We start from the raw sequence: 24701 nt of genomic DNA on the forward strand, positions 1-24701 counted from the left end.
GGACAGGGACAGGAGCCCAGCAAGGGCTGGAGCTGGGCCAGGCCTTGGCATGGAGCTCAGGGCAAGGTTCTGCCCCCCGAGGCTGCTGGGCACTGCCCAGGCTCCCCAGGGAATGGTGCCAAGGCTGCCAGAGCTCCAGGAGCTCCCAGGGCTGCTCAGGGTGGGGTTGTTGGGGTGCCTGTGCTGGGACAGGGGCTGGGCTGATGATCCCTGAGGGTCCCTCCCAGCTCAGGATATTCTATGAATGATTCTGATCCTTCTCAGGACTGCAGCTATCAGCTGTTTCTTGTTGAAAATAACATACTAGGGAGCCTTAAAGAGAGACTTGATTATTATGGGAGGCTGAGCTGCAGGACTGATAACCCAGGAGTCCAAAGTTAATATCAGGGATTGCATGCAGCTCGCTGCATTGCTGCAGTAGGGCCAGAATGGGTGGCTGTGCTGTGCAGGGTAACAGTGAGATGGTCAGTGGGGTCACCAGAGCATGGACAGTCTGGGGGGAGGCACCCCTCTGCCCCCAACAGGCACCCCGGGCCCCCTCTGGGGGCATGGGCAGGAACTGGGGGGTTCCAGCAGCGCCGAGAAGGGCACAGGGCAGAGAGTCCTCCTGCAGCACCTGCCCCGGCTCCTCCCAGGCCACGTGGGGCTGAGCAGCAGCCCCTGCCCCAGTGCCCTCCCAAGAGGGGTTGGACACACAACTGCCTTCCCCCACTGACCCCACAACTCTGTGGGAAGAGCAATGGGGATCAGAGAACAGGAATGGGGGCGGCACCAGACACTCTGCGGGGTCCTGGGGGGTCCTACACTGAGTCACAGACAATCTCTGGGGGGGCACAGGAGTCCCACACCCTCTGGAGGGGCCAGGAACAACCCCCAGAACCCAAGAGGCCCCCCAAGGACCTGACAGCCCCTTAGGGACCCAAGAACCTTCCCCTGAGACCCAAGAACCCCTGCAGGGACCAAGAAACTCCCACTAAGGAACCCCCAAAGACCCAAGCACCCCGTTAAGGACTCAGGGACACGGTGAGTCCCTCCCCGGGATCAAGACGCGCTCCTAAAGCCCCTCAGGGACCAAGACAATTCCCTTAAGGACTCAAGAACACACACACACCCCCAGCGACCGAAGGAACCCTCTAAAGCCCCAAGAGCTGCCCCAAGGGCCTCCTGAAGGACTCCAAGGGCCCCTCAGAGCCCCAGCAGTGCGGGCCCGGCGCCTCCCGGGACGGACACACAGACACCGGACCCGGCCATGACGTCATGTCCCGGCTGTGACGTCAGCGGGGCCGTTGCCATGGCGCTGCGCGCCGCCGCTTCCTGTATGTGTTCGAAGCGGCGGGCGGGGCGCGCTCCCGTCGTGCCCCGCGCGGGGGCGGGGGCGGCCGCCATGTTGTGGAGCGGCGGGGCCGGCGGGTGCTGACGGAGGAGGCGGAGCTGGGCCGGGCCGGGCCGGCTGGTGGCACCGGCACCGGGGCAGGTACGGCCCGGGCAGCGCCTGGGGCACGGTGCGGAGCATGGCACGGCACGGCATGGCGAGGCGGGGGGCCTGTGGCAGGCTTGGGCGCCGCACTTTCCCCCGGGGGCATGGGCCTGTGGGCCGGGCCGGGCTGTGCGGAGGGGCCGGGCGGGGCCGGGCCGGGCCGGGCCGGGCGGGGCTGGGGGTGCCTTGCCTCCTTTAGCCCCTTTCTCCTTCCCTCTGTCCCTCGGCAGCCGGTCACCGAGCAGCCCCGCTTCTCCCTCCCCGCCCGTTGCGGCCGGGGATGGGACCATTCCCTGCCGGTTCCTGCGGGCCCAGCCGGGCTGTGCCCCGTCACGGCGGGGCCGGTGAACCCCAACGCTCCGGTATGTTTGGTAACGGGCATCCTGCACCTGCAGCCGTGGCCGGGGCTGTGCAAAGCGCCTGGAAGCTCGCGGTGTGGGCCCTTCGCTGGGTCCGTGTGCCCTCGCCCGCTGGGGAAAGACGCAAAAAACCGGAGCCTGGATTTACTCTAGGTTCTTGATCAAGTTGATAACACAAACGGTAACAGAGATTTCAGTGGTGTGGATCTGCCAAGCAGCAGCAGAAACGTCGGCCAGCAGTGTTGTTTATGTACAGCTCGGGTGGATGTGCCCCGGCCAACCCACGGCTCTGGGGTCTGAGGGAGCTCGTTATCGCCGTGTATTTCATCGGGGTGTTTGTAACCTGTTGTTGACATTTTGCATGTGGGATTTGTATGCAGGATCAGCCTGAGCTGAAGGTCCTCAGGTGGTGAGAAGGTTCTGCTGGGGCAGGGAGGTTTGTCAGGTCACATTGGCGGCACCTCGGGAAGGCGTTGTTGGGCTCATGGCATGGAGGATTGTTTTCTCTTGATTTGTAGCTCTCTTGAAGGCTTTGTGCCCATTTTCTTGTGAGGTGCTGATTTTTCCTGCGTGTATTTAATGATAACATCCCAGTATTTTGTGCTGAGGGTTCTTCAGAGAGTAGTTGTGCTGTGTGCAACAAAACCTCATTGCAGAGTTCTTGAATCTGAAGGAGCCTACAAAAAAGATGGAGAGACCCTGTACAAGAGCCTGGAGGGGCAGGAGAAGAGGGAATGGCTTCCCACTTACAGAAGGCAGGGTTAGATGGGATCTTGGGCAGGAATTGTTCCCTGGCAGGGTGGGCAGGCCCTGGCACAGGGTGCCCAGAGCAGCTGGGGCTGCCCCTGGATCCCTGGCAGTGCCCAAGGCCAGGCTGGACAGGGCTTGGAGCAGCCTGGGACAGTGGAAGGTGTCCCTGCCATGGCAGGGGTGGGGTGAGATGAGCTTTAAGGTGCCTTTAAGCCCAAACCATTCTGGGATTCTATAATCTTCTATTAGTCTGATTTTGGGGTTTTTTATTATTATAATTAATACAGAAGCAGAGTTTTCTGGGATTGTTGACTGAGGCTGTCATGTTTTGTAAATTCTGTGGTTTATGTTTGTAGTTTGTCCAGGGCACCGTTGCACCTTCAGTACCTTAGGTGTCGTGATAAAGCAGAGTTCCGGATGCCTGACCTTTCAGTGAAGCTCTCTGGACAGGGCTGCTGGTGAATTTTTAATCTTTGCTTATAGTGCTCTGACTTCTCCTTTACTGGAAGCCTTACCAGAGCGTGTATCTATAAAACTGCTGCTTTCAGCTGTCTTTACCCACTTAGAAGTACAAGATAATTGGACAAATGTCTTCTGTGGATTTTTTGAAGGAAAACTCAATGTTATTAAAGTCAGTAGCCATATGAAAAATGTGCTTAGACAGAGAATAGAAACTACTAAACAGAAGCAAACAAAAAGCCCTGAAGGTTCTGTAAGTTGTTATAAAATGCAGACTCTGTGGCCTTTTCATGTCCTTTTTCCTGCTCATAAGTCAGTCCTCTTTGAGTGTGGAGTGACCAACATGTAAAAATGTATTAAAAAACTTCTAAGGACCCTGTGTCCCGAAGATCCAAGTACTTCACTCTGTCCAGCCCCACTTCCTTTTTATGAGCCCCCAGGTTCAGTCCTGTGCCCAGTGTTGTTTAACTCGTCCATCAGTGGTTGGATGAAGGGGTTGGTGCCTCCTGAGCTGCTGACACGGAGCAAGAGCAGTGGCCAATCCCCCCCAGAGCTGTGCAGCCCTGCAGAGGGGCCTGGACAGGCTGGAGAGGTGAGCAGGAAGGAACTGTCAGAACTTCAGCAAGGGCAGGTGCAGGATCCTCCACCTGGGGAGGAGTAGCCCCAGTCCAGGCTGGGGCTGTACCTGCTGGGGAGCAGCTGCAGAGAGCCCTGGGTGTCCTGGTGAACAACAGACTGCTCCTGAGCAGCCGTGTGTCCCGGGGCCAAGGGCCAGGGAGATCCTGCTGTGCCTTGGGAAGAGCATTGCCAGCAGGCTGAGGGAGCTGATCCGTGCCCCTCTGCTTGGCCCTGCTGAGGCAAATCTGGAGTGCTGTGTCCAGTTCTGGCAGGAGGGGCATGGAGCTCCTGGAGTGGGTCCAGTGAATGCTGTGGAGGCGATGAAGGGACTGGAACATCTCTCTCTTCAGGAAAGGCTCAGTGAGCTGTGTCTGTTCAGCCTTGAGAGGAGACACAGTTGAGAGGAGACCTCAGCCCTCATCCTCTCTCTCGGTGTCTGCAGGGAGGGCTCAGAGTACAGAGCAGGCTCTGCTCCGTGGGGCCCAGCCATGGGACAAGAGGAAGGGGCAGGAACTGATACCCAGGAAGTTCCACCTGAATGTGAGGAAGAACTTCCCTGTGCAATGACTGAGCAGGCTGCCCAGGGAAGGAGTGTGGTCTCCCTCACTGGAGATATTCCAGAAGTGTCTGGACACAATCCTGTGCCATGTGTTCAGGGATGACCCTGCTCAAGCAGGGAGGTGGGACCAGGTGATCACTGTGTTCCTTCCAACCTGTCCCACCCTGTGATTCCCTGTAACACTGGGATATGCAGGGCAGTGCTGGAGTCCCCATCCCTGCAGGGATTTAACAGACATGTGGATCTGGCACCTGGGGCATGGTTAGTGGTGGCCTTGACAGTGCTGGGGGAACAGTTGGACTCTGGTCTTAGAGGGCTTTTCCAACCTAAATGATTCTTTGAGTCAATGTCTTCTAGGTGATTACCAAAATAGGTGTCATTATATATGGTTGAAAGCAGAGCCTTTGTTTCTCCTGTGTGTCCAGTGACTTGTACAAAATGTGTTTGTGTGGGGAAAACTGCCTCCAGGTGAGGGTGGAAACAGAAGTGCTGTGGCTGTAACTGGCCCTCTCTGGAGGCCAGCAACTACCCAGAGCTCTGCTCCTGAAGCCAAGGGGAGTTCTGGGGGCCAGGCAGTATGGAGAGAACTGTGGGGTTTGATTTGGCCCTGCCTCGTCAGAGGCACGTGTTTGGCACTGGTTATGTCCTGGACTGAGATGGAATCTCAAAGCAGAACATTGTAAGATTTGTACATGTCCTTTCCTTGGTAAGAAGTGCCTTGGAGAAATCATACCCAGCCCCTTGCCCAGTGCAGGAATGAGCCTGCAGCCCCTGCAGACGGGATGGGCTTCTGGGCTGTGCTGCCTGAGCACACGGGGACCAGCAGGAGCCTCTTCCATTGGCAAATGGGAGCAGCAGAACTTGCTCAGCACTCAGCACTTGGTGTTTCTGAGGCAAGACCTGCTGGAGCTGAACCTGCTCTTCACCCCAGCCCTTGGAGCACCCCCAGCCGGGTGACAGCCAGCACAGCCCAGGGCTGCAGGTGCCGCTTCACCAGGTGCCTTGGCCAATTACTGCATCTCTGAAACAGGAGTGTTCCTGCTGCTGCCTCTTGTTTGTTTGGCTTTTGTAGCAGATAAAGCTCTTTAAGGAGACTTCCTGTGAATTAGGGGCCTTTTGGCCCACGGGCAAAAGGTGCCATCAAAGTGACCCCGTGTGTTGTGCTTTGTTTCCCAGTGCAAGGCTTCATGCTGTATTTTGTATTCCCTGGGAACCGGTGTGTCCCTCTTATTTGCAGAGCATCATGGTGAAAAGGTGAAATAATCACCACCTGCAAGCAATAAAAAAGAGGCTTAATAGTGGTGATTTTCTGAGAAATCCCCTGCTGAGTGCGTGGTTGTCATGCCTGCTTGGATAAGCTCTGCACTGCCAAGAGACAATGGTACACTGCAGTGGGATGTGTATTGAATGAAAACGTCATTTATGAAGGTAAAATAACAACCCTATAATTCTCCTGGCTTATTAAAAACTGGCTGAGGCAAACTTGGAACCCCTCAGTGAGGGGCCTGGCTGCTGTGTGGCTGCATCAGTGGGGCAGCTGCTGGTTCTGATTGCTGTAGTTGCCACCACTTGTATTTGAGTTTTAGTTGAAAGGTTGAAAATAGCCTGGTCTTTGGAGAACAGACTTGACTATTGTCTTCACGTTTTTTTCCTTTAGTTGTGGAGAAAAAAGGAATTTAGAAAAAATATCTATCCTGAAAGCAATGGTGATACCTGAACATCATCTATGTGAGAGGCAGCAAGAGTCGTGTTCCTCGTGGGCTTTCTGGAGTGTCCTCTTCGAGGAGCACTTGCATTTAAGAGCAACTGTTGTGTATACAAAAATCCTGGTGAAAACCTCTTGGGTTTGTAATGGTGTATTGAGAAGATTTATTAGACATTAGGAAGAAATTGTTCCTTGTGAGGGTGGGCAGGCCCTGGCACAGGGTGCCCAGAGCGGCTGTGGCTGCCCCTGGATCCCTGGCAGTGCCCAAGGTCAGGTTGGATGGGGCTTGGAGCAACCTGGGTAGTGGAAGGTGTCCCTGCCATGGCAGGAGGTGAAAGCAGATGAGGTTTAAGCCCAAACCATTCTGGGATTCTGTGATTAGTGCTGCCAGTGTTTATCTTTGCTAAAGGCCCTTCCAAAGACAGAGATTTTGCTGTTTCCTGAAGGTCTTACAACCCTGAGTTTCTGCTGGCTCGTGATAGTGCAGGCCACAAGCAGAGCTCTGTGTCATGAGCATTGCGTCCTTGGCTCCTGCAGGCTTCCTGCAGCCTCAGTCATCAGAGTGCCCTAAATTTTTGTGGTTTGCTAGTCAGAGTTTCTCTGTCATTGTGGTGGGATTGTGCATCACTTTGGGATGGTGGACGTGAAGCTTTACCTGAGCTCCTGAAGTTGTCATGGAGGGCTGTGGAAAGTCTTGAATCTTGTCTGTGAGTGCAGGTGGAGGTACGGAAGGTCAAATGTTTGTCACTTCTGATCTGGATTGCCGGTTGGGCCTGTGCCTCTGAGGAAAGGGGAATATTTTCTGCCTGTGAGGAAGGAGAGATGTTTTCTGCTGTGAGAAGTGAAGGGAGGCACAGATCACTGTGCATTTCACTTACATGTCCAGCTTCTGTACTCTTGTTCCAGACTGGGTGGCTGAGTGCAGGCAGGAGATGCAGTCAGTGTTTTGGCTCTGCCCTTGAACCACTCTTCAAATGGAACTGGAGTTCAGTTTGTGTGTATTGCTGCTTGCTAAGAGTTGGCACTTTTGGAACAGGGGCACTGTAAGACTGATGGCAGTGAGTGCATAAAGGTGTTTCTGAGCGCCCAGGGCAGGAGGTGCTCAACAAGATGCTTTGGAAAGGCAGAAAAACGTGGAATTTTGCAGGACCTTCAGTGAAGAGCAATCACCTACATCTTATGCTCTGAAAAACACTGCTGTGGTGTGATGGCTCTTGCCATAGTCCAGCATCTTGGATTTTGGTGGAGTATTGCATCACAGGAGTGTGAGGACTAATGGTGAAGATCCCATCTGATACCATAACACTGGAGTAATTTTTACTTGTCATTAGTGTGATCTCTGTCATACAAAGCTGTGAATATGCTTCTCTGATTAGGGCAAGGCAGCAAAGGTTGTCGTTTGTTTTGAAATAAAGCTTTAGCTGCTCCCATTGCATAGGGGTAAATGGCTGATTTAATAAATGCTTTTCACACTATACCCTAGTAAATTGCTGGGTAACAAATTATATCCTTGTAACTTTGAAAAGGTAAATATTGGTAAAACACACAACTTTAACTTTTGGTGCTATTGCTGATTTGAAAGGAGGCCAGTTCCTGAAAAGGTGTGCTTGGTTGATGTAATGTTCCTGTGGGTTAAATGTGGACAAGCTCTGCTTGAGCTTGGCCAAGCACAGAGTATTTTACTCATTCCCAATGGCTGTCGTGTGAAGCCTTGGCATGAATGCATTCCTAATAGTCTTGACTATTACACTACTAAAACCTATGGCCTGGCTTTTGTGTTGGTGGTATTTTTTAACTCTTCCCTTACAGCTTGTTCAAAAGCCTGTAAAGGAGTCTGTAACTGGTAATAGTCTGCAGTACTCCAGGATGAGGAGGAGGAGATGCTTACTAAACCAGCCAAACCCATCAACCCTTTGGGGCCAAGTTAGGTTTTTTGTGTGACGTGGTGAGTACCTGGAGCTGGCATGAGGAGGGGCAGGACACTGCAGCTGCCTGGGATAGAGGAACTGCCACTTCTGCTGCCAGCTGAGGGCTTTGCCTTATTGCTTTGCAAGTACTGTGATTTGGTTTAGTCAAATCAAAAGAAGATGAAAATGTTGGATTTGGGGAAGCAGGACATCTAGGTTTGATTTTGAGCCCTGGTGGTCATAACTTGGAGGACTAAGTACTTGTGTAGTTTTCTCCTTAGCAAATGATGGGGCTATTCCAGAGAGCTTGGAAACATCCAACACCTGAGTAGTGACATGTTTTTATCTTAAAGGCTCTGCTATTTAATACAGGCCCAAAGAGCAGGCAGCATCTCTGGGTGTGGGTAGGCACCTGCTGACTATAAATTTGGGGTCTATTTAGGACTTACTAGTAAGAAAAGCTCCAGGCAACCTTTTTCAGACTTGAGATGCTTCAAAATAAAGCATCAACATAACATTGATGGTATTTAAGTTACCAAGGCATCCTTTACCCCTCCCTTTGGCCCTGTGTAAATTAGGAAATACATTCAGCTTTACATCTACATTTACACTTACATCCTATCTTTGGTATTCCAGGTCTCTCACTTTCATCAGCACTTCTTGTGTTAAACACTTACCCACCCAAATATCTTCCAGAAGAGAAGGTAGATGAACAATTTCTGGAATAAAAAAGGGTCAGGAATCATCCAGCTCTTGAACTGCTTGAGCAGAGCATGTCTGAATTGACAGAACCAACCTGCATCTCTTACACCTCCTTCAGTGTGTGCTGGAGAATCCAAACACGTACAGCCTGCCTCAAACCACAGAAATAATTTTGCAAAATTACTGCCCTTGTTTCCCTGCCAGGCCTGGTGTTCTGCATACTGGCTTATTAAAAACACACCATACCAAGAAAAAACACTTTTGTGTTTGAATGCATGAAGGTTGGGTCAATAAAAAGAACAAAAGGCACTTGTTCAGCGCTGTAACTCTGCCTGTAAGTATTGTTCTGAAGGTAATGAGCTGTGAGAGAATCCAGCCAATTCAGAGACAGGACAGAAGGTGCATGAAAAACATAAAGTCAGAATACAAATTCTTCTCACGGAATCCAAACCCTTCCAGCAAATCCCATCTTTCTTCTCCAAGCATAAACTGCATAATTAATGACAAAATAGTGTCTGAAGAGTATGTAACACATGTAGCTCCTCAAGATCTTTTATTTCTTCAACTTATAGGGAACTTCAAACCACATATCATTGGCCCACAGAATCATTCAGTCTGGAAAAGCCCTCTAACATAAACTCAAACCATCCCCCCAGCACTGCCAAGGCCACCCCTAAGCCATGTCCCCAACTCCACATCTACACAGCTGTTAAGTCCCTGCAGGGATGGGGATTCCACCACTGCCCTGGGCAGCCTGTGCCGGTGTTGGATCATGCTTTCCATGAAGAAATTCCTCCTGATGTCCCACCTAAACCTCCTCTAGCACAGCTTGAGGCTGTTTCCTCCTATCCTGTCCCTTGTTCCCTGGGAGCAGAGCCTGACCCCCACCTGGCTGTCCCCTCCTGTCAGGGTGTTGTGGAGAGCAAGAATGTCTCCCCTGAGCCTCTTTTTTCTCCAGGCTGACCTTCCCTTCAGCTGTTCCTGGTGCTCCAGCCCCTTCCCTAGCTCCATTCTTCTCCAGACATGTTCCAACCCTCTTGTGAGAGGCTCAGAACTGTCGCCAGGATTCGAGCTGGGGCCTCAGCAGTGCCCAGCACAGGGGATGGCCACTGCCCGGGTCCTGCTGGCCACACTGTGCCTCATACAAGCCATGGACCATTGGCTCCTTGCTCACCTGGGCACACACCAGGTCATGTTCAGCAGCTGTCACCAGCACCCCTAAATCCTTCTGGCAAAGCCTTTTGTACCTGATTTAGGGGAAATGGACTCACTTCTACTCACTTCCCATGGACACATTTCGAGACAGCAAGAGCATCCCACAAACCAGAGGTGCTGCTTGCTCCCTGGGCTTGTTAGTGGCGCAGGTTTTAGGGTAAAAACATGTCACTGTTCAGGTGCTGAACATTCGCTGCTGTGTTCTGCCTCTGCGGTCTCTCTGTTGAACAATCTGTGCTGTGTTTCTGAGTGAAAGTTGTAGGTAAAATTTGGGCAGATGGGAACTGGAAAGCTTGACAGTCAAATGTGTTTCAGATGCAGAATTTAAAATGTCTCTTTGCTGTGTAACTGGATCTGGATCTCACGAATACTGTGCTGAGCCATTTTGGGAGGACACTTAAATGTGTGGTGTTCCCTGGCTGATCACGCTCCTCGTGTGGGTTCTGCAGGCTGAGCTCTCTTACTCATGGTGTTAAAACAACAACACCCCAAAAAAAGAAAAGGGGGGAAGGGGCATTTTGTTGGACTGTTTCGTTTGAGACACACATTTGGTAGCTTGTGGGTCGGTGAGGGCGGTGGTAAGTAAACTTCAAAACGAGGGAGAGTGTTTGATATGGCATGCACTAATTTTTATTTTCTAAATCTGCTTTATTAATAGCATCACAGACTTTTCTAACTTTTCACTGCAATTATGTTGTCTCTGACTCTGCTTCATTTGGTGGAAGCAGATCTCTGTTAAATTTGGGAGCTTTCTCCAGTTTTGACACTGAAAGAACATATGGGAGTAATGTGTTAAATTAAAAAAGAGAAAAGCTTGGGGGACGAGGTGGTAGAGGTAAGCAGGTGTGATCAGAACCAGCTTGGCACTGTCTATTTCAGGGATGCTCCTGTAAAAGTGTTGGCATGCTTAATGTTAAGGAAAAAAAGCATTTTAGCATTTGTAAAAAGTCCAAGTTTTGGTACTGAAAAATGGCATAGCTCAAAGAATCACAGGATCTCCTGAGCTGGGAGGGACCCACAGGGATCATCAGCCCAGCCCCTGTCCCTGCACAGCCACCCCAAGACCGCCACCCTGAGCAGCCCTGGGAGCTCCTGGAGCTCTGGCAGCCTTGGCACCATTCCCTGGGGAGCCTGGGCAGTGCCCAGCAGCCTCGGGGGGCAGAACCTTGCCCTGAGCTCCATGCCAAGGCCTGGCCCAGCTCCAGCCCTTGCTGGGCTCCTGTCCCTGTCCCAGAGCAGAGCTCAGCCCCTGCCCCTGTGCCTGCCCTGGGGAGGAGCTGCAGCCCCCGAGGAGCCTCCCCTCAGTCTCCTGGGCTGCAGCTGAACCAGCCAAGTGCCCTCAGCTGCTCCTCAGCCCCTTCCCCAGCTCCGTGTCCCTCCTCTGGGCACTCTCCAACAGCTTTGGATCCTTCTGATCCTGTAGTGCCCAAAGTGCCCCCAGCACTGGAGGTGAGGCTGCCCCAGGGCAGAGCAGAGTGGGACAATCCCTCCCTGGGCCTGGTGCCCCCCAGCACAGGGGGGCCCTTGGGGCTGCCAGGACACAGCAGTGACTCAGATCCAACTTGCCACTGAGCAGGACCCCCAGGGCCCTTCCCGTGGCGCTGCTCTCCAGCCTCTCATTCCCAGTCTGTCCCTGCACCCAGGGCTGCCCCATCCCAGGGCAGGATCCAACACTTGCCCTGTTAAACACCACACGGCTGGGGATTTCCCAGTCCTCACATTTGTCAGGGTCTCTCTGTGTGGCCTCTCTGCCCTTGAGAATGTCAGCAGTTCCTCCCGAGCAAACCCAATCAGGACCTTCCAGTCCTGCCCCCAAGTCACTTACAAAGACATTGACAGAACTGGCCCTAAGGTGGAGCCCTTTGAACCCCAGTGATCACCACCTTGGTGTCACCCCATTTCCTGTACCTTTCTGAGGTGCAGGGCCATCAGCTCTGCAGTGTGGAGTCTGTGTGCTTTGCCTTATTTTCAAGCTTATTTCACAGAGTATTGTAAAAGTTCATCACATCTTACTGAACTGCAGCGTGTACTGCTGGACCCCTGGCAGCTTGGTGACTTGCCCCAGTTTTTAACTGTTAAGGCCTGGGCAGATCTGTGTTTCCTGGAGGCAGCCTTTTCTCAGGAGGGAGTGGGAGGCAGTGCAGGGCTGTCCCTGAGTGGGGCACTGTGCAGCTGCTCCCTGGGCAGCCTGGGCAGCCTCCTCCCAGCACAGCTTTGTGTGCAGTTGCCTCCGGAATTTTACCACAAGTTTGTATCTTGAGGCGCCTGCATTTGTGCAGCTGGGACTCTGGCCAGGTGCCGTAAATGTTTATGCAATAACAGGAATGAAAATCCCTTTATGTTCTGCACAGCCTCCAGATGCCTGTGTGTTGTGGGAATTTGCTTATGTGTTAGATGTACCTTTGCCTTTGGACATGTTTATCTTGGATTGAAAGACCAACTTGATGTCTCTGGTGTTTTTGTGCCCATGTCAGCTGTGGACAAGGCACGCGAGGTGTGTGATGGGTAAGGCTGGACCCTGGGGGTGCTGCTCTCTGCCCTTGGGGCTTGGCAAGGGTTGTGACTGTGTATTCTCACACAAGTGTCAGCTCATCTATTTTTTATTGATATACATGTTAATTTACCAGGCAAGTCTCAGCTATGAAGCAGCCCTGTGCTAAAATATATGCTTGAAATATGTGCTTAAATGATGTTAATGTTGCTTATAGACTGAATAGGTGTATGAGTGAGCAAGCTTTGTGCCAGCCAGCAGGAGTATTTGGGATAGTGCAGGCATCAGACATGGAATGTTCACTGGGACTACTAGATCCCTAGTGTGTTCCTCCAGTGGGTGGAGCGTTAAAAGGCTGCAGTACTTCTGACATGGCTAAAAGCATCCCAGCACTGCTCCTGTGCCCCTGACCTCAGCAGTGGGACAAGCTGTAGTGGGATCACAGAATCTCACAGTGTTTTGGGTTGGAAATGACTTAAAGCCCATCTCATTCCACCCTCTGCCATGGGCAGGGACACCTTCAGTAGACCAGGTTGCTCCAAGCCCAGTGCAACCTGGCCTTGAACACTTTTATGAATAGGGCAGCCACACCTCTCTGTGCAACTGCTGCCAGTGCCTGGACAGGACAGGCTGCAGGTTCCTGCAATCTTCACGCCCCTGTTCTGAAGGATTGCCAAACTCTGCTGCAGGGCCCGGGGGCAGTCCCTGCTCCAGGTGCGGTGGGGACTGGCTGAGGTCCTGTCAGACACAAAGTACCGGCTGCCTGCTTTCTTCAGTGTCACACAAGTTTGGCACCAATGCTCTGGATAAGAAAAGTGGTCTCAAGTTCAGAGAACAGGCTTAGGAGACTTTGGAGAGGCTGTTTCAGCAAGGAGGAGTGTAACGCTTTGTTGTGCTTTCCTGTCTGTTGCAGCACACTAGTTACTGCTTGGACTTCACAAACACGAATTCCTGAGCCGGCTGATCTCTGCAGCCACTTCCCACCATGGATCAGGACTATGAGAGACGTCTCCTACGCCAAATCAACATACAGAATGAGAACACAATGCCTTGTGTGAGTACAGATGGGCTCAGGCTCACTGTTATGTTGTCTGTCTCACTTGTGACTGTTTTCCTTGAGCTTTTGAAAGACCTGGCACCTCCTCAAAGCAAACCACAATCTTTTGTTGGGTTGTGAGCAGGTGTGAACTCCTCAGCTGTTCCATGAATACCCAAATAGCTTCACTTTAAGAGAGCTTTTGAATATATAACCTCAGTTCAGGTTGCAAAAAGGGGTGAAGATATTTTTGTGGAGTTCAGTAATACCTTTTTAATACATAATCTCAGCAATTACACGTGTAACATAAAAAATTGAGGCCTGACAAACTAACCAACTCTAGTGCTTGACAAGAGTAAGTTCAGTGTCTTTTTTTCTTTAATTCAGGTAGCAGAGATGAGAAGAACCTTGACACCTTCCAATTCTCCAATGTCTTCTCCTAGTAAGCATGGTGACAGATTCATTCCCTCAAGAGCTGGGGCCAACTGGAGCATCAACTTCCACAGAATAAATGTAAGTTTTGTTCCCTTCTCCTACAGCTCAGCCTTGGAACCGAGGAAGTGGTACCTTTTGTTTTGGCTGGCATGATTGCTCTGCTTACCTTCTGCTGCCCCAGAAGAGTTCCACTGAGTGTGTGTCCTCAAACCCTATGCTCCCTGCAGTTGCTATTTCACCATATACCCTGAGGTTTCTGTGTGGTGATGGCATGTTTCTCCATTTCAGGAAAATGAAAAATCACCAAGCCAAAACAGAAAAGCAAAGGATGCTACATCAGACACTGGCAAAGGTGAGACCACCCTTCTACTGCTTGGCAGTGCCCAGAGCTCTGAGTGCAATCTGCTGGGGAAGTTAAGGCCATGCTGGCACTTTTCATGCTTATTGTCAAAACTCATGCTGGTGTTTTGGGAAATGCCCACATCATGAGTGAGTACCAGCTCACTGCTTTTGATGGGTGTCTGGATGCAAGAGGCGGTCTCTATGCCTTAGTTTATTGTGTCATGAAATCACTTTCCTGGTAGAGTGGAAGGAGGGGAAACTTGCTACTAATCTTGATTCTAAATGGGGGCTCCAGGCTTATTAAGAGACTCTGTGAGAGTACAAGTTGTAGAATCCCAGACTGGTTTGGGTTGGAAGGGACCTTAAAGCCTCTCTCCTTCCACTCCCTGCCATGGCAGGGACACCTTCCGCTATCCCAGGTTGCTCCAAGCCCTGTCCAGCCTGGCCTTGGGCACTGCCAGGGATCCAGGGGCAGCCCCAGCTGCTCTGGGCAACTTGTGCCAGGGCCTGCCCACCCTGCCAGGGAACAATTCCTGCCCAATATCCCATCCAGCCCTGCCCTCTGGCAGTGGGAAACCTTTCCTCCTTGTCCTGTCCCTCCAGGCCCTGTCCCAAGTCCCTCTGCAGCTCTCCTGGAGCTCCTTTAGGTACTGGAAGGGGCTCTACAGTCTCCCTGGAGCCTTCCCTTCTCCAAGTCAGGCACACATGATCCTGATACTTCCTGCTGTTCCTGCTCTGAGCTCTCTGCTCAGTGCCTGTTTGGGTTTACAGATGGCCTTGCCTACTCTGCCTTGCTGAAGAATGAACTCTTGGGAGCAGGGATTGAGAAGGTGCAGGACCCCCAGACAGAGGACAGGAGGCTGCAGCCATCCACCCCAGAGAAGAAATCTCTCTTCACTGTGAGTTGGTTACTTGAATTAGCACCAGTGGAGCTTGGGCGTGGGGCACAGGAACAGAGCACAGGGCTCTGCCAGGCTCTGCAGTGAGCTGGTGTTGAGGCTTGGCTGAGATAAGCTGTTGAGAGCAAATGTGGTGGCCTGCAAAGGGAACCTGAGTGTGCAGCAAGCAGTGTGCTTCCTGTGTGCTGGCAGGAAAGCTGTGTGGAGCCAGGCTTTTTGGACAGTGTGGTGAGTGGCCAAATCAGGCTTTTGGACTTGGAGTGTTGCTGAGAGGTTCTGTATGGTTTTGGAGCACCTGGGAAAGGAAAAACTGGGTGTTGGAATTAGCTTGGCACCAGTGCACGTTGGGAGTGATGCCCCAGGCCTTGGGCTTACCAGAGTCCTCACGAGGTGTTTCTTTATGCAGTATTCACTCAGCACAAAACGCTCCAGCCCGGATGATGGCAATGAGGTCTCACCCTATTCCCTGTCTCCTGTCAGCAACAAAAGGTAACACTGATCCTCTGCAAACTAAAAGAAGGGAAGGGCTGGGATAGAGGGGACAGAGGGTTCAGTGAGGTTCTCTCGGACTTCTGCCTAAAGCTCTAAAATAAATGTGAATTGGGTTTGGAAATCTGGAGAGAGAGTAAATAAAACAGTCAAGTTCTAAGAATTTCTTCAGGTGCCCAACCTGTCTGTGTGCTTGACATGTCTTGGTCAGCTCTCAGTAATCAGTTTACCTTTCTGCTTCATAGCTCCTTTGTAGAAGCAGAACCTAATTCCTTCCAGTCTTGCTGCTGAAAAAGGGTTGTGCAGCCTTTTTCTGTCTGCATTTCTGTAGAAACTTCAGAGTGATCTATAAAGAGTGGCTGCACCTGTGCCTCCCATCTGCTATGATGTGCAGATTCCTGTAGTTGTTTTTTTATCTGTTTTTGTAAACAGTCAGAAGCTGCTAAGATCACCTCGAAAACCGACTCGGAAAATCTCCAAGATTCCTTTCAAAGTGCTGGATGCCCCAGAGCTGCAGGATGACTTCTACCTGAACCTGGTGGACTGGTCCTCTCTTAACGTCCTCAGCGTTGGCCTTGGGACTTGTGTTTACCTGTGGAGTGCTTGTACAAGTCAGGTAAATGGTCATGACTGTCTGAAGATTGAATTGCCTATTGATGTAGGGTTTTTGCAGGGTTTTTCCACATTCCAGGGCTATGGAATGTGCTGTGTGAGGGCTTCAGCACTTGTCACACTCTATCCCAAGCACAGCTCTGGTTTGTGGGACAGCCAGTGTGACAAAGCCATTTTTCTTATCCCGTTCTTCTCTCTGAAGGTAACGCGGCTGTGCGACCTCTCTGTGGAAGGAGATTCCGTGACATCCGTGGGCTGGTCAGAGCGGGTCAGTATGACACTGTCAGCAGGGACAGCTGACACATGGGTCATGTAGTCATTTTCATCATAGCTGTAGTTAGCTCCCTGAGCTGGTTTTTCTCTGCTAAAAGGGAGGGGATGGAGAGCAGCCTCTTGTATCTTGAGGTTTTCCAGGCGTTGCTAAGAGGAGTGGGAGGGAGAAGAAGCCAGTTTGTTTCTTCAGCTCTTGACAATAAAATGTTACAATAAATATATTCCAGACAGGCTGCTTGGGCCTCTCAGTAGGGAAAAACATGTCAAATGAAAGAACTCTGGATGCTTTCCATCTTGTGGGATTTATGTCAAGTCTTCTCCTCAACTTTCAGTTTTCTGACTGTACTTCCTGGCTGTACTGATCCTGGCTCTCTGTTTGTGCAGGGAAACTTGGTGGCCGTTGGCACTCACAAGGGCTTTGTACAGATCTGGGATGCAGCTGCAGGAAAGAAGCTCTCCATGCTGGAGGGACACACAGCCAGAGTTGGTAAGGAGTGGGGAACCAGAGGGTTCTGAGGAGTCACTTCTTCCTGGTGGAACTTTGTTAGCCAGGGATCTGCTGGAAATAGAGAACTCAGAGTACCAGGATTGGTATTTATCCCCTGCTATCCTCTTGAGCAGGTTCAAAATATTATCATCTCATAACTCTGGTGTTCTGATATGGGTGTGATGGTGGTTGGGTGTTGCAGCAGATGTTTCCTCCTTGCTTGAGGCTTTTTGGGTTTGGTTACAACATCTCTTCATTGCTGCTGGCTTCCAGTTTCAGCTCTGCTGGCAGCTTCTCACTGAGATTTCCAGTTCCCTTTTTTTGGATGGCTGTTTTTTTCTGCTCAGAGATGTTGTGAATCTAGACTCTGGGGTGAGATTTGGGAAATCCATGCACATTCCAAGATGCTTCTGTGCTTTACTGCACTGTGAAGTGAGGTTGGTAATACCTGCAGTCAGTCTGTTCAGGGAACCTCTATTTGTGCCCTGACTCCAGAGAGTGGATGTAAGGAGGTCTGTAAGGAGTGGTTTGAGGTTTGTTAGGGTTTTTTTTTTGTTTTTAAACCCTGGCAGCTCTGATGGCTGCGTTTTGCTTACCAACTGCTGCAGGACTGGAAGGGTTGGACTTGATAATGTGGTCAGCAGGACCAGGGCAGTGACAATCCCTCTGTGCTGAGCACTGCTGAGGTCCCCCCTCAAAGACATTGAGGGGCTGGAGCATGTCCATAGAAGGGAATGGAGCTGGGGAAGAGTCTGAAGCACCAGAAGCAACTGAGGGAGCTGGAGGGGCTCAACGTGGAGAAAAGGAGGCTGAGGGGGACCTTTTGGCTCTGCACAACTCCTGGCAGGAGGGTGGAGCCAGGTGGGGGTTGGGCTGTGCTCCCAGGGATGAGAGGGCATGCCCTCAAGCTGTGCCAGAGGAGGTTAAGATTAGATATTGGGAAAATTTCTTCACAGAAAGGGTTACAAATCATGGGAACTGGCTGCCTCAGGCAGTGGTGGAGTCATCATGCTTGGGAAGTGTTTAAAAGTCATGGGGATGTGGCACTCAAGGACATGGCTTGGTGGTGAACGTGGCAGTGGTGCTGAGTTGAAGGTTGGACTTGGTGACCTTAGAGGTTCTGCAGCCTCAGTGACTTGAGAGCAGCCTCTGAGGCTCTGTCCCTGGTGCAGGTGCCCTGGCGTGGAACGCGGACCAGCTGTCGTCCGGGAGCCGGGACAGGATGATCCTGCAGCGCGACATCCGCACCCCGCCCCTGCAGTCGGAGCGCCGGCTCCAGGGACACAGGCAGGAGGTCTGTGGGCTCAAATGGTCCACGGACCACCAGCTCCTGGCCTCTGGAGGGAACGATAATAAGGTACATTCCTTCCAGGGGGTCATGGGAAATGTCACACCCCTTTCTTTCTAGGGTGAGGGGAAATGTTGTCAGGTTGGACGTTATTATATCACTGGAGGTGTTCAAGGCCAGGCTGGACAGGATGTGCAGCAACCTGGTCTAGTGGAAGATGTTCCTGCCCATTGCAGGGGATGGAGCTAGATGGGCTTTGAGGTCCCCTCCAACCCAAACCATTGTATGATTCTATGATTAGGGAAAAATTTCTTTACTGAAAGAGTGGTTAAGCATTGGAACAGGCTGCCCAGGGCAGTGGGGGAGTTGCCATTCCTGGAAGTGTTCAAAAAACAAGTGGATATGCAATGTGGTTTACTGGGCACGATGGGATTAGGTCAAAGGTTGGACTCAACCTTAAAGGTCTTTTCCAGCCTTAATGGTTCAGTGATTCTTTAAGGATGTTTGGCCTCTCTGAAAAGGACTTTTGTTTTGGTTGTTGGACCATGACCAAACATAAATCATGCTAAGCTACTACTCAGTCTTCTCTTCCTAATAAAATGAAAAAGGCAAATTTAATTTTGCTTCTGTATTTGGCTAATTAAATCTCTAGCTTGGCTCAGGGGGTTGAGTTCAACAAAGCCACTGCTAAGCTGCCCTTCCTGGCTTTGTTTGGGTAGTGTATGGTCACATTTGTTGCAGTAATGTTTGTGTGCAGCAGGAAGCTGAGGTAGAGCTCTGTGAGTTCTCATACCTGTAGCGCAGGCTTGCAGCTCACTGAGCACCATATGGGAGAAGCATCTGTCACAAAAAAGCAGGTTCCAAGCCCTTTGGAGCGGGTTGCTAGGTAGGGAATGTGCCCAGTGCCTGTGTGACAGCATGGTTGGACCGAGTTCCTCCTGCTCAGAATAATTCCTAATGAGCTGAGCAGATTTCTGGATGTGTTCTGGAATGAGACAGCCAGAAAGACAACAGCAGGGTCTGAGGCCCCCTTCAGTGATGCCATTTCTTTAGATTTATTCCCTTATCTTAGGGCCTGTTCCTGCCACATGGCCTGGGGATAGGACAGCTCCTCAGCTGAGTGTGGTGTCAGGGTGGGTTTGACTGCCCCATTCCTGGAAGTGTTCAAGGCCAGGTTGGATGGGGCTAAGAGCAACCTGGTCTACTAAAGGGTGTCTCTGCCCTTGGCAGGGATTTGAACTAAATGAGCTTGAACCAGCCCAAGCCATTCCATGATTCTGTGAAGTACAGAGTGGAGCTGTGCATGTCTGAGCAGAGCTATGGGAAATCAGCTTGTTGCCCAACTGCCCTCATCAGTCCCATTGTGCCTCGTGGGTGTAGTGGACACATGGCTGAGGCACAGGTTTGATCATGCTCTTCTCTCTGCCAGCTCCTTGTCTGGAATCACTCCAGCCTGAGTCCCGTCCAGCAATACACAGAGCACCTGGCAGCAGTCAAAGCCATCGCCTGGTCCCCACACCAGCACGGGCTGCTGGCCTCGGGGGGGGGCACAGCCGACCGCTGCATTCGCTTCTGGAACACGCTGACGGGGCAGCCCCTGCAGTGCATCGACACCGGCTCCCAGGTGTGCAACCTGGCCTGGTCCAAACACGCCAACGAGCTGGTGAGTCCTTCCCTGTGCTGGGGAGTGTGGGGAGCACGAGCCCGGTGTGCCCAGGGGGGCAAGGAGGCCAAGGGCATCCTGGCTTGTACCAGCAAGAGTGTGGGCAGCAGGACCGGGGCAGTGACTGCCCCCCTGTTCTGGGCACTGCTGAGGCACCTCAGATGCTGGGGTCAGTTTTGGGCTCCTCACAACAAGAAAGACAGTGAGGGGCTGGAGCATGTCCAGAGAAGGGAACAGAGCTGGGGAAGGGGCTGGAGCACAAGTCTATTGGAGGAGCAGCTGAGGGGGCTCCAGCCTGGAAAGAAGGAGGCTCAGGGCACACCTTCTCTCCATCTGACAGGAGGGTGGAGCCAGGTGGAATTCAGGCTCTTCTTCCAGATAACAAGCACAAGAAGAAATGGCGTCAAGTTGCACCAGGGGAGGTTTAGATTGGATATTGGGAAAATTTCTTCATGGTGGTCAGGCCTGGAGTGGGCCACCCAGAGCAGTGGTGTAGTCTGTCAACTGTTGGACTTGATGATCTTGGAGGTCTTTTCCAGCCTTAACAATTGCATGATTCTATGATGCATGTTCCCCTCTCCCCTTTCAGGTGAGCACCCACGGATACTCCCAGAACCAGATCCTCGTCTGGAAATACCCCTCGCTAACTCAAGTAGCAAAGCTCACGGGGCACTCTTACCGAGTCCTGTACCTGGTGAGTGATGGCCGTGGCTCCAGCTGCTCACCTGGCTGTAGGTGTGCCCAGCTGGCACCCAAAGCAGCAGTGCCAGTGGCACCATAAGCTGCCTGGGCGGGAATGTGAACATTCCCCATGAGCAGTGCAAAACTCTGACACATTTCTGTGCCTGCAAGGGACACTTACATTTGCTGCTATGGAAATGTGAGGTTTTGTTAATGATAGTAAAGCCTGCCAAACTCTCCTGAGGAAACATCTGACTTTTCTTCTAACAAAACTCTTCTGAGCCTGGAGAAGAGAAGGCTCCAGGGAGACCTTCCAGTGCCTCAGAGGCTCCAGGAGAGCTGTAGAGGGACTTTGGAAAAGGATCTGGAATAGCAGGACAAGGGGGAATGGCTTCAGACTCCCACAGGGCGGGGTTAGATGGGATATTGGGAAGAAATTCTTCCTGTAAGGGTGGTGAAGCCTTGGCACAAGTTGCCCAGAGCAGCTGTGACTGCCTGTGGATCCCTGGAAGTGTCCAAGGCCAGGCTGGACAGGGCTTGGATCAGCCTGGGATAGTGGAAGGGAGCAGAATGAGATGTGCTTTAAGGTCCCTTCCAACCCAAAGCATTCTGGGATTCTGTGATTTTATGAAACACAAGCTTCTCTCCTTGCTTCCAGAAGACTTTCACACCTCTTCACTGATGACTGCTGCCCAGGGAATTAAACATTTGTTGTGGGTAATCCTGATCCATCTCATACCTGCTGTTACTGTTACAGGGGGGTGTCAGCAGTTCATGATGGAGCTGACAAATGCTAATAATGTTTTGGGAGGTAGATCCCAATGTAAGCAACCAATACAGCCAGAAAATCCAGTCATATCATCTTCCTGCCTTCAGGCAGGTTGATAATCCTGGGAGGAACAGCCTCAGTTACACATGGCTTGGATTTCTTAGCACAAGTATTCTTTCCACAGCACTCCCCCCATGTGTCCCACAGCTGCACCATAAGGTGCCAGGGCCCAAGTTGCACCTGAGGCTGCTGAGGCACCTGGAAGTGGAGGTAGCTGGCTTCTCACCACGAGTAGGAAGGACAGTTAAATCTCTCCTGCATTCCAACTAAGTCTTGTTTTCAAGCCTCAAAAATGTGACAGGTGCTAAAGGTTGTTGTCTTGTCCTTAGGCAATGTCCCCTGATGGGGAGGCCATTGTCACAGGAGCTGGAGACGAAACCTTACGCTTCTGGAACGTCTTCAGTAAAACTCGCTCGACAAAGGTAAGGCCAGGCATGGAGGCAGCTGCCTGGGGCAGCTCAGGCCACATTGGCTCTGCTCTGCTGCCTCCTCCCTGATCCCTTCCTGCAGATCAAAGGCTGGGGCAGTGAAGGATTCAACTTTGCTGAGATTTAAGTAAAAGGTTGCCCTTTGGTGCCCAAGGCTGGTGTGACACAACATCCCTCTCTAGGCTGGTCCAGGGCTGCTGAGCAGAGCAGAGCAGCTGAGCCCTCAGCTGACAGCAGGCTGGGAGAGCTGGGGGTGTCCAGCTGAAGAAGAGAAGGTTCCAGGGAGACCTTACAGCTCCTTCTAGTGCTTAAAGGGGCTCCAGGAGAGGTGGAGAGGGACTTTGGACCAGGGCCTGGAGGGAGAGGACAAGGGGAAATGGCTTCCCAGTGCCAGAGGACAGGGTTAGATGGGATTTTGGGAAGGAATTGTGCCCTGTGAGGGTGGAGAGGCCTCGGCACAAGTTTCCTAGAGCAGCTGTGGCTGTCCCTGGATCCCTGGAAGATCCAAGGTGAGGTTGGATACGGCTTGAAGCAACCCATGGCAGAGGGTGGAAGGAGATGAACTTTAAGGCCCCTTGAGGCCCAAACCATTCTGTGATTCCATGATTATTCCCTGCCTCTTTACAAAACTGCTTAAAATGGGGGTTTGGATGAAAATAGGATCATGGATTCTGCCAGTGACAACTTGGCGTCACCAAAAGCAGATTGTGTCTGACGCTCTGAGAGCTTTCTTGGATCCCTGGCAGAGGAATTTGGAGGAGGGGACTGGGGCGAGCTGGCATTGATCCTGGGGGTCCCCCAGTTCTTGCCGTCTCTGGGGTACACCTGCCTGCAGAGCTCTGGGAATGGCACTCTGACCAGCTGTGCACATGTTACCATTTGGAAGGAATGGTAACAGGGGAATATTTATGGTGTTGGACTTTGATTCATGAGCTGGAATCATGCTCTGAGCTAGAGATACCAGGTTAAAAACAAACCAACCCAGAAGCGTGTGGAGTAACACCTATTTACCCCCTGCTTTGTGTTCCCTTGTCAGGAGTCTGTATCTGTGCTCAACCTCTTCACCAGGATACGATAAACCCCCTCCCTGTGCCCCGGGAACCGACAGCCTGACATTCCAGGATCAGACCACTCCCTCGGCGTGCATGGACCTCCGGAGCCCAGCCAAGGGGAGGGAGAGCTGTGGGACTGCAGGAGGACCCAGCTCATTAAATATGTGCTTGTGACCCACAGGGCTGGGCAGTATTTGGGATGGGGTGGGGAGGGGAGGGAACTACCAAAGGTTATTGGATTCATCCTTCATTAAGGGAGACGGGTACAAGAGCAATGTTACCCCAGCATCCTCCGGCTGTCGGGATGGTGCTGGGGAGGACTCGTGTGACATGGACCATTGAGACTGGACCGAGGCCATCCCCACTGCCATGGTGTGCCTCCTGCGAGAGAGGAGCATGTCCTTGCTGCTGTGGGAAGGGGTTTGACATGCTGCTCTGTGTCCCAGAGTGCCATCTCTGGAGGCTGGAGCCAGCCAGGCTGCTCCGGTACAGCTGGTGCGAGGGGCACAGCTCCTGGCTGGGCGTCTAAGGGCTTTGTTCATAGCCTGGCATCCCCATTCCAGGAAGAAACTGGAGAACTGCCTATTTTCCTTTTTTTTTCCTTTATTTTTCCCCCCAGACAGGTACTGTTGTACTTGACATGATCATTCCATAAGACAGCTTGATTTTTTGGGCATGCTCGACAGCTGCCTCCGAACAAATACACTTTGAGGCTCTAGGCTTTGGAGGAGACTTGAAAAAGCTTCACCTCTAAGGGAGCAGATTCAGGAAGTTCTGCAGTTGCTGTTTCATCTTCTGGGCTGATCCTGGGAGTTACCAGAGAGCAGAAGCAAGGACTTTATAGAAAAAGAAACCCACCCAACCACCTGTGCATGTGGAGCTTCCTTTGGTGCTGCTGTGTGGGTGCCTTGCTCTGAAGTCTCCATGAGGCCAAAAGCAGTTGGGATGTGTTTGAGAAAAAAAAATAAATCCTAAAGATCTGATTTTTGGGGTGAGCAGGGCCTCTTCTGGCTGGAAGAGGGGTTCTCCTGAAGCAGGGCTGCAACATTGCTTTTTTTGTTATCTCCAAGTCCCACACAGGGCCCTGCTGTTCAGTTTTGGTGTGTGGTTTGGGGTTTTTAGGTTGTGTGGGACAAGAGTTCTGGCTGGTGTTGGAGCCCATGGGGTGTATCACAAATGCTCTGTGTGTGTGTGTGTGTGTGTGTGGTGCTTTTAATTTAAGAGAGGCTGTCCGGCTGTGCAGCCTGTTCCATCTGACCTGTGCCTGTGCCTGCCCTGCCCAGGCCCTGCCTGCCTCCTGCCCTCTCCCAGCGTTGCTTCCTGTTCCCATGTGGAATTCCCTGGCTGTGTATATAGACTTGTCTTCTCCTTGTAGATTGCATAGGTAATGCTTTCCCTTTCTTTTTTTTCCTTTGTTTTTTTGTCTGCTCTCCCTTCTTTCCCTAAAACCAGGTGGTAGGAATATGATTGCCTGTCCCCAGTCCCACCAGTATCCTTAGGGTGAGCCAAGGTGTGAGAAAGCCAGTACAGCGGGACCACGTGTGCCACCACGCCCATGCCTGACCAGGCTGGCAGTGCTGTGCCTGTGTCACACACACTGGGACTCACTGGTGAGGAGCTGGTGCTGGGATCAGGCTGGCAGTGCTGTGCCTGTGTCACACACACTGGGACTCACTGGTGAGGAGCTGGTGCTGGGAGCCCCCTGGCAGCTCAGAGTCTCCCAGGCCCAAAGGCCACTTTGTCATCTCACAATCTCACTTGCCGCCAAAATGAGGTTTCCATGGAGTTTCTGAAACACTGTTTAAGTGCAACTGCTTTAGTGTAGCTCTGGCCATGGGATGTGAGGCATGGTTTGAAGTCACCCCCGGGCCTGTCTTGTGTTGTTTGTTCCACTTGTGGGCACTGTTCCACACCACCGTGGGTTGGGAGCACCCCAAAGCACTCA

The 24701-nt window shown here is 51.9% G+C and overlaps 1 protein-coding gene across 1 annotated transcript; it reads left to right on the forward strand.

Moving 5' to 3' along the window:
* Positions 1-1395: 1395 nt before the first annotated feature.
* On the forward strand, positions 1396-24380 carry FZR1 (fizzy and cell division cycle 20 related 1). The gene is made up of 14 exons (XM_030966649.1): positions 1396-1474; positions 13156-13296; positions 13666-13791; positions 14002-14065; positions 14827-14954; positions 15361-15443; positions 15876-16059; positions 16258-16323; positions 16713-16815; positions 17988-18172; positions 19533-19766; positions 20356-20460; positions 21606-21698; positions 22741-24380. Exons 2-14 carry the CDS (start codon positions 13228-13230, stop codon positions 22780-22782), a joined length of 1482 nt encoding a protein of 493 aa, XP_030822509.1. The 5' UTR covers positions 1396-1474; positions 13156-13227; the 3' UTR covers positions 22783-24380.
* The last annotated feature ends 321 nt before the right edge of the window (positions 24381-24701 follow it).

Source organism: Camarhynchus parvulus, chromosome 28, assembly GCF_901933205.1.
Source record: "Camarhynchus parvulus chromosome 28, STF_HiC, whole genome shotgun sequence".
Taxonomy (NCBI): Eukaryota; Metazoa; Chordata; class Aves; order Passeriformes; family Thraupidae; genus Camarhynchus; species Camarhynchus parvulus.